Source organism: Phyllobates terribilis, unplaced genomic scaffold (assembly GCF_046119375.1).
Source record: "Phyllobates terribilis strain yellow unplaced genomic scaffold, ASM4611937v1 Scaffold_5__5_contigs__length_657084704, whole genome shotgun sequence".
Classification (NCBI taxonomy): Eukaryota; Metazoa; Chordata; class Amphibia; order Anura; family Dendrobatidae; genus Phyllobates; species Phyllobates terribilis.
In genome coordinates, this window is record NW_027362765.1 from 125776470 (window position 1) to 125790912 (window position 14443).

The following is a 14443-nucleotide window of genomic DNA, read 5'->3' on the forward strand; positions in this document are numbered from 1 at the left end:
GTCCAATAATTTTCATCACACTGCCTTTACTGAGGCAGATAATGCCACACAATTCATCCGCAGTCACCCGGCGGTCACCACGAATGATGTCATCGACTCGCTGAATGTTGCTTGGAGTCACTGCGGTTACTGGCCTGCCACTCCGCATTTTGTCAGCCAACGGTGATGGCCCTTCAGCTGTGTTACAGCGACGAACCCATCGTCTAACAGTACTGACATCCACTGTTGCATCACCGTACACATTTTTCAGTCTCTCATGAATTCGAATGGGCGTTTCACCTTCTGCATGCAAGAATTCAATCACAGAACGTTGTCTAATATGAACATTGATGGCAGCCATTTTGCAAACGGATACAGTCCTGCCACCTGTTGGTGCAGGAAGTTGCAATTGCTGTGGATTGGAGAAGAAGGTTTGAGGAATTGTGCCAAATTTGAATATTTAACATAACTACCTTATTTAAGGAGAGAAAAAATAGGAGGCATTACTTATTGACTAACCCTCGTGTGTGTGTGTGTATATATATATATATATATATATATATATATATATATATATATAATATAGGTTCTAAAAATAATAGTATCAACAGTATAAATTTATTCATTAATTGTCATATGGCAATACTTATTTAAATATCGGGCTGATACCCTGTTGCATTTCCTGGTTCCCGGCTCTTGCTACACACAGATGTCCTTGACAAAGACTGCTCTCTGTCAAAATGTTGGACCATTTCTGCTTTGACTCCTTACCGGAGCAAAATAAATAACACTGCAGCAAGACCTACTTTTTTGTGGTGCTGAGGTTTCTACTTCGATTAGTCTGGACGATGAGTCCCTCTCTCGAGCACACTATAATTTCTAGCAATAGGCGAGCACAATATATATGGTGATAGCAGTGTACAGTATATATGGTAATAGGAGTGTACAGAAAATATGCTAATAGATGCATACAGTATATATGGTAATATGAGTGTACAGTATATCTGCTAATAGATGCATACAGTATATATGGTAATATGAGTGTACAGTATATTTGCTAATAGATGTGTACAGTATATATGGTAATAGATGTGTACAGTTTATATGGTAATATGAGTGTACAGTATACATGTTAATAAATGTGTATGACGCGCCCCCTGGGTCGTGGGGTACTCGGTGCCGGGCCGGTCGTTGCTAGGGGAGATGTCACAGTGGCGATGACCCGGTCCATGACCCAGGGCGGTCAGTAAAAAGGGGGATTTTATAGTTTTTATGTATGCAGTTCGTGACGCCACCTGTGGTATGCGTAGCCGCCGCTGCGGAGCAGGTCCTCTGAAGCTGATGTTAGTGCAGCAGGGATGGTGTGGCTCTCCACAGGTAGAGCTTAGCTCCAGGGCAGTGTAGATGTTGTAGATGTTGCTGGGTGTTGTAGTGCAGTGTAGTGCAGGGGGTGATGGCGCAGGAGTAATTCACAGAGACAGTGGGGTGCAGTCTTCAGAGTTTACTCACAGTTGTTAAGTTCCTCAGATTGCACTGTACAGATTACAGCCTCCCACGTCGCGCTGCGTTCACCAGGCAGGGGTTCAGTAATCCCTCAGGTAATTCAAGAGCGCTTAGCGGGACCCCTTTCTGTGTGCCTTTCTCGTCTTCCTGCGCTGGCTCTCACCCTCCTGCCCTGCGCCTCACAATCAGTGTCCCAATCCGGTAGCCTCGGGTCTTGTCTGGCGACCTGCAGTCCCCTGGACCCTCTGTGACCACCTTTTCGGCGATGTAATTGTGGCTGTGGCAACTGCACCCTAAAAGTACAGAAGCCTCCGGTTTCTAGCTGAGCCTTGTAGTTCTCCACTAGTTCAGGGGCCGGTCCCCTCTGCGGCTTGATCCCTCCACCGCCCGGTAGATGCGGGCGTACAGGTGGCCTCCAGCACTGCACGTACCCCTAGGATCCCTTCTGTTCCTCTTGGAGCCTTCCTTCCTGCTCCTCTCCTCAGTCTTGGGCCTCTCTGCTAGGCCCACTCTGGAGCAGAGCTCGTGCAGAGCCCCTGCTCCCCTCACTTTCCTCCTCCAACTGGCTTGTCTTTACAAGATGGCTCCCCTTTTTATACAGCTCCTTCACAAGTACTCCCCTGATCTTCTTCCTCCATCCACACCCACTACATGGTTCCCCCTCACTTGGTTCCCCTCCACTCCAGCCAGGGACCAGTGACTGTGCTCTCCCTTAGGAGCAATCTCGCCCTGCCCTACTGAAGTGGATGTGTTGGATGCAGGTGTTAGGGTCCCGGGCAGCACTCCATCCTTACCTGAGAGTGAGATACCACACCTCTGGGTGAGATGCAGTGCCTCTGTGGCGACCGAACCCTCAGGGGCGCCACATGTACAGTATATATGGTAATATGAGTGTACAATATATATGTTAATAGATGTGTACAGTATATATGGTAATAGGAGTGTACAGTATATATGCTAATAGATGTGTACAGTATATATGGTAATAGGAATGTATAGTATGTATGCTAATAGATGTGTACAGTATACAGTACAGACCAAAAGTTTGGACACACCTTCTCATTTAAAGATTTTTCTGTATTTTCTTAACTATGAAAATTGTACATTCACACTGAAGGCATCAAAACTATGAATTAACACATGTGGAATTATATACTTAACAAAAAAGTGTGAAACACCTGAAAATATGTCTTATATTCTAGGTTCTTCAAATTAGCCACCTTTTGCTTTGATGACTGCTTTGCACACTCTTGGCATTCTCTTGATGAGCTTCAAGAGGTAGTCACCGGAAGTGGTCTTCCAACAATCTTGAAGGAGTTCCCAGAGATGCTTAGCACTTGTTGGCCCTTTTGCCTTCACTCTGCGGTCCAGCTCACCCCAAACCATCTCGATTGGGTTCAGGTCTGGTGACCGTGGAGGCCAGGTCATCTGGCGTAGCACCCCATCACTCTCCTTCCTGGTCAAATAGCCCTTACACAGCCTGGAGGTGTGTTTGGGGTCATTGTCCTGTTGAAAAATAAATGATGGTCCAACTAAACGCAAACCGGATGGAATAGCATGCCGCTGCAAGATGCTGTGGTAGCCATGCTGGTTCAGTATGCCTTCAATTTAGAATAAATCCCCAACAGTGTCACCAGCAAAGCACCCCCACACCATCACACCTCCTCCATGCTTCACGGTGGGAACCAGGCATGTAGAGTCCATCCGTTCACCTTTTCTGCGTCGCACAAAGACATGGTGATTGGAACCAAAGATCTCAAATTTGGACTCATCAGACCAAAGCACAAATTTCCACTGGTCTAATGTCCATTCCTTGTGTTCTTTTGCCCAAACAAGCCTCTTCTGCTTGTTGCCTGTCCTTAGCAGTGGTTTCCTAGCAGCTATTTTACCATGAAGGCCTGCTGCACAAAGTCTCCTCTTAACAGTTGTTGAAGAGATGTGTCTGCTGCTAGAACTCTGTGGCATTGACCTGGTCTCTAATCTGAGCTGCTGTTAACCTGCGATTTCTGAGGCTGGTGACTCAGATAAACTTATCCTCAGAAGCAGAGGTGACTCTTGGTCTTCCTTTCCTGGGGCGGTCCTCATGTGAGCCAGTTTCTTTGTAGCGCTTGATGGTTTTTGCAACTGCACTTGGGGACACTTTCAAAGTTCGCCCAATTTTTCACACTGACTGACCTTCATTTCTTAAAGTAATGATGGCCACTCGTTTTTCTTTACTTAGCTGCTTTTTTCTTGCCATAATACAAATTCTAACAGTCTATTCAGTAGGACTATCAGCTGTGTATCCACCAGACTTCTGCACAACACAACTGATGGTCCCAACCCCATTTATAAGGCAAGAAATCCCACTTATTAAACCTGACAGGGGACACCTGTGAAGTGAAAACCATTTCCGGTGACTACCTCTTGAAGCTCATCAAGAGAATGCCAAGAGTGTGCAAAGCAGTTATCAAAGCAAAAGGTGGCTACTTTGAAGAACCTAGAATATAAGACATATTTTCAGTTGTTTCACACTTTTTTGTTAAGTATATAATTCCACATGTGTTAATTCATAGTTTTGATGCCTTCAGTGTGAATGTACAATTTTCATAGTTAAGAAAATACAGAAAAATCTTTAAATGAGAACTGTGTGTCCAAACTTTTGGTCTGTACTGTATATGGTAATAGGAGTGTACAGTATATATGCTAATAGGAGTGTACAGTATATACCGTAATAGGAGTGTACAATATATATGCTAATAGGAGTGTACAGTATATACCGTAATAGGCGTGTACAGTATATATGGTAATAGGAGTGTACAGTATATATGCTAATAGAAATGTATAGTATGTATGCTAATAGATGTGTACAGTATAAATGATAATAGGAGTGTACAGTATATATGCTAATAGGAGTGTACAGTATATATGCTAATAGATGTGTACAGTATATATGGTAATAGGATTGTACAGTATATATGCTAATAGATGTGTACAGTATATATGGTAATAGGAATGTATAGTATGTATGCTAATAGATGTGTACAGTATAAATGATAATAGGAGTGTACAGTATATATGCTAATAGGAGTGTACAGTATATATGGTAATAGGAGTGTACAGTATATATGCTAATAGATGTGTACAGTATATATGGTAATAGGAGTGTACTATATATATATGGTAATAAGAGTGTACTATATATATGGTAATAAGAGTGTACAGTATATATGGTAATAGGAGTGTACAGTATATATGCTAATAGATGTGTACAGTATATATGGTAATAGTAGTGTACAGTATATATGCTAATAGATGTGTACAGTATATATGTTATTATGAGTGTACAGTATATATGGTAATATGAGTGTACAGTAAATATGGTAGTAGACTGTAGAGTATACAGTGAAGGAAATAATTATTTGATCCCTTGCTGTTTTTGTAAGGTTGCCCACTGACAAAGACACGAACAGTCTATAATTTTAAGGGTAGGTTAATTTTAACATTGAGAGATAGAATATCCCCCCAAAAAATCAAGAAAATCACATTGTATAAATTAGATACATTTATTTGCACTTTGCAGTGAGAAATAAGTATTTGATTCCTCTGGCAAACAACACTTAATACTTGGTGGCAAAACCCTTGTGGCCAGCACAGCAGACAGTTTTTTGTAGTTGATGATGAGCTTTGTGCACATGTCAGGAGGAATTTTGGTCCACTCCTCTTTGCAGATCATCTCTAAATCATTCAGATTTTGAGGCTGTTGCTTGGCAACTCGGAGCTTCAACTCCCTCCACAAGTTTTCTATGTGATTAAGGTCTGGAGACTGGCTAGGCCACTCCATGTCCTTACTGTGCTTCTTTTTGAGCCACTCTTCTGTTGCCTTGGCTGTATGTTTTGGGTCATTGTCTTGCTGGAAGACCCAGTCACGACCCATTTTTTTCCCTATCTGGCGGAGGGAAGGAGGTTGTCAATCAGGATTTTACAGTACATGGCTCCATCCATTCTCCCATTGATGCGGTGAAGTAGTCCTGTGCCCTTAGCAGAGAAACACCCCCAAAACATAATGTTTCCACCTCCATGCTTGACAGTTGGGATGGTGTTCTTTGGGTCATAGGCAGCATTTCTCTTCCTCCAAACACAGCAAGTTAATGCCAAAGAGCTCAATTTTTGCCTCATCTGACCACAGCACCTTCTCCCAATAACTCACAGAATCATCCAGGTGTTCATTGGCAAACTTCAGACGGGCCTGCACATGTGCCTTCTTGAGCAGGGGGACCTTGCGGGCACTGCAGTATTTTAAAGCTTTAAGGTGTAATGTGTTACCAATGGTTTTCTTGGTGACTGTGGTCCCAGCTGCCTTGAGATCTTTAACAAGTTCCCCCCGTGTAGTTTTTGGCTGATCTCTCACCTTCCTCATGATCAAGGATACCCCACGAGGTGAAATTTTGCATGGTGCCCCAGATCGATGTCGATTGACAGTCATTTTGTATTTCTTCCATTTTCTTACTATTGCACCAACAGTTGTCTCCTTCTCACCCAGCGTCTTACTTATGGTTTTGTAGCCTATTCCAGCTTTGTGCAGGTCTATGATCTTGTCCCTGACATCCTTAGAAAGCTCTTTGGTCTTGCCCATGTTGTAGAGGTTAGAGTCTGACTGATTAATTGAATCTGTGGACAGGAGTCTTTTATACAGGTGACTATGTAAGACAGCTGTCTTTAATGCAGGTAGGAGCGTCTAACTGGTCTGTAGGAGCCAGAACTTATAATGGTTTGTAGGGGATCAAATACTTATTTCTCACTGCAAAATGCAAATAAATTTATTTAATTTATACAATGTGATTTTCTTGATTTTTTGGGGGGATATTCTATCTCTCAATGTTGAAATTAACCCACCCTTAAAATTATAGACTGTTCAGGTCTTTGTCAGTGGGCAAACTTACAAAAACAGCAAGGGATCAAATAATGATTTTCTTCACTGTACAGTCATGGCCAAAAGTATTGAGAATGAGACAAATAGTAATTTTTCCAAAGTTTACTGCTTCATTTTTTGCAATGGCAATTTGCATATACTCCTGAATGTCAAAGAGTGATCAGCTTAACAGCAATTACTGTACTTGCAAAGTCAATATTTGCCCAGAAAATGAACTTTAACCCCCAAAACACATTTCAACATCATTGCAGTCCTGCCTTAAAAGGAGCAGCTAACATCGTTTTAGTGATTGATCCATTAACACAGGTGTGGGTGTTGATGAGGACAGGGCTGGCGATCAATCAGTCATGATTAAGTAAGAATGACATCACTGGACAATTTAAAAGGAGGCTGGTTCTTGGTATCATTGTTTCTCTTCAGTTAACCATGGTTATCTCTAAAGAAACACGTGCAGCCATCATTGCACTGCACAAAAATGGCCTAACAGGGAAGAGTATCGCAGCTACAAAGATTGCACCTCAGTCAACAATCTATCGCATCATCAAGAACTTCAAGGAGAGAGCTTCCATTGTTGTCAAAAAGGCTCCAGGGCGCCCAAGAAAGACCAGCAAGCGCCAGGACCGTATCTTAAAACTGTTTCAGCTGCGGGATCGGACTACCAGCAGTGCCGAGCTTGCTCAGGAATGGCAGCAGGCTGGTGTGAGTGCTTCTGCACGCACTGTGAGGCGGAGACTCTTTGAGCAAGGGCTGGTTTCAAGGAGGGCAGCAAAGAAGCCACTTCTCTCCAGAAAAAACATCAGGGACCGACTGAGATTCTGCAAAAGGTACAGGGAGTGGACTGCTGAGGACTGGGGCCAAGTCATTTTCTCTGATGAATCCCCTTTTCGATTGTTTGGGACATCTGGAAAACAGCTTATTCGGAGAAGAAGAGGTGAGCGCTACCACCAGTCTTGTCTCATGCCAACTGTAAAGCATCCTGAAACCATTCATGTGTGGGGCTGCTTCTCAGCCAAGGGAATCGGCTCACTCACAGTCTTGCCTAAAAACACAGCCATGAATAAAGAATGGTACCAGAATGTCCTCCAAGAGCAACTTCTCCCAACCGTCCAAGAGCAGTTTGGCGCCCAACAATGCCTTTTCCAGCATGATGGAGCACCTTGCCATATAGCAAAGGTGATAACTAAATGGCTCATGGAACAAAACATAGAGATTTTGGGTCCATGGCCTGGAAACTCCCCAGATCTTAATCCCATTGAGAACTTGTGGTCAATCATCAAGAGACGGGTGGACAAACAAAAACCAACAAATTCTGGCAAAATGCAAGCATTGATTATGCAAGAATGGACTGCTATCAGTCAGGATTTGGTCCAAAAGTTGATTGAGAGCATGCCAGGGAGAATTACAGAGGTCTTGAAGAAGAAGGGGCAACACTGCAAATATTGACTTGCTGCATTAACTCATTCTAACTGTCAATATAACCTATTGGTACTCATAATATGATTGCAATTATATTTCTGTATGTGATATAAACATCAGACAAACACTAATAAAAACCAGAGGCCAGCAGATCATGTGAAAATATAATTTTGGTGTCATTCTCAAAACTTTTGGCCATGACTCTATATGGTAATAGATGTGTACAGTATATATGGTAATAGGAGTATGCAGTACATATGGTAATAGGAGTATGCAGTATATATGATAATAGATATGTGCAGTATATATGATAATAGATATGCATAGTGTGTATGGTAATAGGAGTGTACAGTATACATGGTAATAGATTTGTACAGTATTTATGGTAATAGGAGTGCACAGTATATATGCTAATAGGAGTATATAGCATATATGGTAATAGGACTGTATAGTATATATGGTAAGAGGTGTGTACAGTATATATGGTAATAGGAATGTATAGTATACTAGCTATTGAATCCGTTCTACGCTCGGGTGGCGAGCATTTTTATTGGTATATGGTCTCCCATGCTGGTATGTGATGCCCCCCTCCTGGTATTTGTGCTGCCCCCATCCTGTCCCCACCATCCTATCCTGGTATGCATGGCACCCCTCACCCCCAATCCTGGTATGCATGGCACCCCTCATCCCCAATCCTGGTATGCATGGCACCCCTCATCCCCAATCTTGGTATGCATGGCACCCCTCACCTCCAATCATGGTATGCGTGGCACCCCTCATCCCCAATCCTGGTATGTGTGGTACCCCATCCCTCATTCCTATCCTGGTATGTATGGTATCCCTCATCCTGGTATGCATGGGCCCCTCACCCACATCCTGGTATGCATGGCACCCCTCATCCCCATCCTGGTATACATGGCACTCCTCATCCCTATCCTGGTATGCATGGGCCTCTCATCCCCAATCCTGGTATACATGGCACCCCTCATCCCTATCCTGGCATACATGGTACCCCTCATCCTGGTATGCATGGTACCCCGCATTCCTATCCTGGTATGTATGGAACCCCTCATCCCTATTCTGGTATGCATGGCACCCCTCACATCCCTATTATGGTATGCATGGCATCCCTCACCCCCCCCCAATCCTGGTATGCATGGTCCCCTCACCCCCCAATCCTGGTATGCATGGTCCCCTCACCCCCCAATAATGGTATGCATGGTCCCCTCACCCCCCAATCCTGGTATACATGGTCCCCTCACCTCCCAATAATGGTATGTCTGGTACCCCTCATCCTGGTATGCATGGTCCCCTCATCCTCCCATTCCTGGTATGCATGGTCCCCTCACCCGCCAATCCTGGTATGTGTGGTACCACTCACCCCCCCAACCCAGGTATGCATGGTCCCCTCACCCCCCAATCCTGGTATGTGTGGTACCCCTCATCCTGGTATGCATGATGCCCTCAGCCCACAATCGTGGTATGTGTGGACCCCTCATCGCTTTCACGCTGTACACACATACAAAAAAATAAACACTCATACTCACCTTTCTCCTCTGTGCTCCAGCGCTGCTGTGTCCTGTTCTGCTGGAGGCCAGGGGAGGAGTGCGGCGCCGGAGCACCGCGCTGTCCGGCGCCATTTTGCTGAAGACACACTGCAAATGTGTCTTCAGTAAAATGGCGCTGGATAGCGCTATGCGCATGCGCCGATCCGACGCCTCACTTCTGCACCGGTCTCCGGCGAAGAGAGGCGCCGCGGCAACGCTCCTCCCGGTCAGGTAAGTATGTAAGTATTGCGCCGGAGATCGCGGTATGCGTTCAGTATCTACGCATACCGTGATCTCCGGCGCCATACACTCCTCTTACCTGTAACGGCTGGATGCCTGCTTCTGTCTGGAGCCAGACTGCATGTCGTGCTTGCGCAGTCTTTAAAGGCTTCAGACAGAGGGACGCTTACAGTGTTATATTATAGATATGGTAATAGATGTGTACAGTATTTATGGTAATAGATGTGTACAGTATATATGGTAAGAGGTGTATACAGTATATATGGTAATAGGAATGTATAGTATATATGGTAGGAGGAGTGTACAGTATATATGGGAATAGGAGTGTACAGTATATATGGTAAGAGGTGTATACAGTATATATGATAATAGGAATGTATACTATATATGGTAGGAGGTGGGTAGTTACCCAACTCAAGATTTCTATAGGAATGACATTAAACATAAGAGGCTGGGTGTCCTCTCCCTCATCATTTCCCCGCTAGGTAGAAAATAACCGGAGAAGAAAATGTTCTAAACATAAAATCTCAAAGGGGCAACACTGTCTGCCATCCCTGACCACCATGAACTTGCAATATGGTACATAAGTACTGACAGTGATACTACTAATAAGTCTTTTTTAAGTGTGATCTATTTAGAAAAGTTCCTTTGTCTGTTGACATCTGAAGTAGTTTGAAATCAATTGCCATATCAAATGTTCAGGCTGCAAATATCTTCCTACCCCATGCTTTACATAGCAGCTCTGCTGAAAAGATGCACTGACAGATGTGGATAAATGATTATAATTTATAATTAAATGTGTTTTACCATGAACAAAATACATTTTAATCAATAGATCTTGAAATAATAATAATAATAAATTCCACAATTGGATGTGAGTAAATAAAATGTTCCTGTGCTGAGATAATCTTATAAATGTGTCCCTGCTGTGTACTGTGTAATGGCTGTGTCTGACCGTACAGGAATATGGTCTGATCATACCACATTTCCTGACCAGGGGAGGAGGCAAAAGTGAGTAGAAACCGTACAAAGCCTACTACCATATATGCACATACCATATACCATATATATACCATATACGCAGAAGCTATTTTCAGGAAGGCTGGACTTGACGAAAAAGAAGAAGGAATCAAAATTGCTGGACGAATCCTCAACAATCTTAAATACACAGACGATACAACATTGATAGCAACAAGAGTAAATGGAATAAAGGACTTATGATGAAGTGTCGAGATGGAAAGCTCAAACATGGGACTCCTACTCAATACAAAGCAGATGAAGATATTGACCACTGCCAGGTACAACCGGGAGTCGTCTTTACTGTAGTAACAAACAGATGCGAAACCTGAATGATAAAGAAACAAGACAGAAGAAGAATCTACACCTTCGAAATGTGATGCTGGAGAAGGATGTTATTAATACCATGGATGACAAGAAAGACAAACAAATCAATCTTGGAACAAATCAAGCCAGACATGTCACTGGAAGCAAGGATCAACAAGCTACGACTTGTCTACTTTGGACAGATCATGCGAAGAGAGCAATCACTGGAGAAGGACATCATGGTCGGAAGAATAGAAGGAACAAGGCGAAGAGGAAAATGAGCAACCAGATGGTTTGATGCAATCAAGATAATGCCAGAGAAGGTGCACCTATCTAGGCTTACACAAGATCGATCTTCCTACAGAGCGTTCATCCATCAAGACACCATGGCTCGAGATCAAATTGAAAGCCATTAATAATAATAATACAATATATACTGTACACAAAAAATGATGAGATAATAGCCTCACATAGACTATTGGGGAAAGCCTCAGTAAGGGGAAAACTAGTGTTGTTTATAGCAACCAATGAAATTACTCTTTTTCCCAATGTCTGCATAAAGAGCAGAGCTGGAGCCTGAGTGATGGCTAATTGCTCATTGCACTAGATTTGATGTATCACATTTTTTGAGCTTTAGTTATAAAGTATTGTAATTTACTGAGATAATGACTTTTGTGTTTTCATTGGCTGTAAGCCATAACCATCAACATTAACAGAAATAAACACATGAAATAGATCACTCTGTTTGTAATGACTCTATATAATATATGAGTTTCACTTTTTGTATTGAAGAACTGAAATCAATTAACTTTTTGATGATATTCTAATTTTGTGAGAAGCACCTGTAGCATGGCTGACTGTGGTTTACATGGGGAGTTTTGCCATTAAGTTTCCTCCACCTCCACCCCGATAATTTACTTCCATCGTGTCTGCATAACGCTGAGCCTGTAATTTTCAGAGTATACCACTAGGTGGCGCGCTAAGAGTAGAAATGAATGGAATTGGCCAGGGAGGTTTGCTAGAAGGCTAATTAAAAAAAATCATTGCACACGGTTGGATAGTTAGAGAAAAAATAAGTGAATACAATTTCCACTACATCTATGTGGGCACCTCTAGCAGGGGCAGGTTATGACATTGCAATGGGACTTGCTAACAATTTGGGTTCCCACAGTTAAATAACTGACCTGAACTGAAACAAGTATGGTATAAAACCTGCTATAGAGGAGTATGTCACAGAAAGCTGGCACTTGTAGCTCTCCAATACAATGGATGATGGAAGGGTTGTATACTCTAACCCTGCAGTGCCTCTCATGTCCTGTAGATGGCAGTAGAGAAGACCACTTCTCCATTATCAGACTAAGCTTAGCAGTCATTAGCTCCATTAACAAGTATTGCAGACCCCCCTTATACACTCTTACAGTGTGTTGCAATTTTACATTAGACACAGATTACATATGTATGTGGCCCCCAGACAACACCCCCTTTACCAAACTGATTCTGTTGTAATGTATAAGATGCATCAATGTATCAGGGGTATTTGATTGATGCCAGTATGGGACAAGAGACTGTGCTCCGCTGCCTGGCTGTGAAAGGGTTAATCAGACACCAATGTAGTGATTGGCCGGGGCTGGAGATTCCCTGAGGACAGTTCACTCTCATATAAGCAGTAACTGGAGTTCCTTCCCTGCTCTACAGACTGGCAGGCAGAGGGCATAGCCCTCCAAGTGCAAGCTTTTGGGTTTAGGAGACAGCTGTGTGGGAATGACTGGCACTAGCTGTGCCTGGTGAAGTTGCCACTTAACAGCTGCTGTCCAAGGAAGACTTTTTTGCAGATGTACAAGGAAGAACACAGGAAGAGTTCTAGGAAGAGGCTTTGCATTGAGGAGCCTGCAGAAGTGGGCAGTGTATGGTGACTGGTGAAGCTGGCACTGGATATAGCAGAGGAGGGTGAAGCTGGCAGTGGACAAGGCAGTGGGCTGAACTGTGCATTGTGACGCCGGCAGTGGGCAGAGCAGTTCAAGGTGAGACTGGCAGTGAGCAGAGCACTGACTGGTAGTGGGCAGAGAAGGGTTTGCTGGAGCTGGCACAGCTGCCCCCACACTCCTGGTCCATGTCTTTATGAGTGTCGGGGAGGGAGCTGCTCACTTGGCTGCACAGGGGATGGCTGATCTGAAATCTGTCCCGGCTGATGCCTACTTGTCCCTGGCACAGTCCTATGGGCAGACCTTCTATGGAGCTCTCCATGGTGCTGATGCTGCGCGCAATTACGCAGGAGCTGCTCCTCCGCTAGACTTCAACCCAAGCTCCAGGGACAGGTCCGGGGACAGCAGCGATGACCAGACCGGGGATGATGAGGACAGCTTCGACCCTACCAAGAGCAGCCCAACCTATGACAACGAGGGCAAACTTACAGGAAAGAAACCCAAGGAGCAGCGGTCACTGAGACTAAGCATCAATGCCAGGGAGAGGAGGAGGATGCACGACCTCAATGATGCCCTGGATGGACTCCGATCTGTTATCCCTTATGCCCACAGTCCATCAGTCAGAAAACTGTCCAAAATTGCCACCCTGCTCCTTGCCAAGAACTACATCCTCATGCAGGCCCAAGCCCTGGAGGAGATGAGGAGACTGGTGGCCTACCTAAACCAAGGGCAGACTGTCAGCAGTTCTATCAGCTCTTCTTTGGCTCCATTTGGACAATCTTCAGTGTACCCCTACCCTGGAACCAATGTGCCCAACACCCCTGATAAATGCTCAGCCTTCCCAGGTGGCACCTCCAGCCTTTGCAAACACTGCACAGACAAACCTTGATGGACCTTCTCATGTAGACCATGTCCAGGACTCCAACCCCCATCATTGCCCCATCATCTTCTCAGGACTTTCGGTAATGTTCCGCCCTACACTAAGCTGTGACAGGGGACTTGGGGGGGTCATTATCATTATCATGAATACAATCCATGAGCAGAGCTGCCCAACCATTGTTTGTGGGTGCCGAACCATCTACTGAGATCGGGTCACATCAGGCGACATTTTCTGATATGATTGGAAAACAAATCGATAATAAATCGGATGTCAATTAATGAAAAGTTTGGATCGTTGCTTTCTTCTGTGTTTATTGCATTACAGTACACCATTAGCTTCCATCATCCATGACAGTACTGATGATCATGGTCATAATTAGTATGATGGGATCTAAAGGTGAGAAGAAGCTGGGAAATGAATGTATCCACCAAAGCTTATGTGATAAAAAATCCTACTAGTAATATATATTAGCCATTCTACCAATGGTGGCTGAGACCAGAGAATACAAGCAGGTTTTTATTATATAAATTGAAATTGAAAATGTTTAGATTTCTGCTTTTAACCAGACAGCAGGTCTCCTGGTTGTTTGCTTCTCATAAGTGCCGGTAATTTCTAATTAATTAATTTACTTATAAATGTAGTCATTAATTTCGTTTCTTATTTTATTTAATTACTGCGACTACTTCCCTACATATTATTATTATCCATGTACTGTATTGAG

At 43.7% G+C, this 14443-nt stretch overlaps 1 protein-coding gene across 1 annotated transcript; it reads left to right on the forward strand.

Moving 5' to 3' along the window:
- Positions 1-12496: 12496 nt before the first annotated feature.
- Positions 12497-13977, forward strand: BHLHE23 (basic helix-loop-helix family member e23). The gene has a single exon (XM_073681042.1). The coding sequence runs from the start codon at positions 13039-13041 to the stop codon at positions 13729-13731; it is 693 nt and encodes a 230-aa protein (XP_073537143.1). The 5' UTR covers positions 12497-13038; the 3' UTR covers positions 13732-13977.
- Positions 13978-14443: the final 466 nt, after the last annotated feature.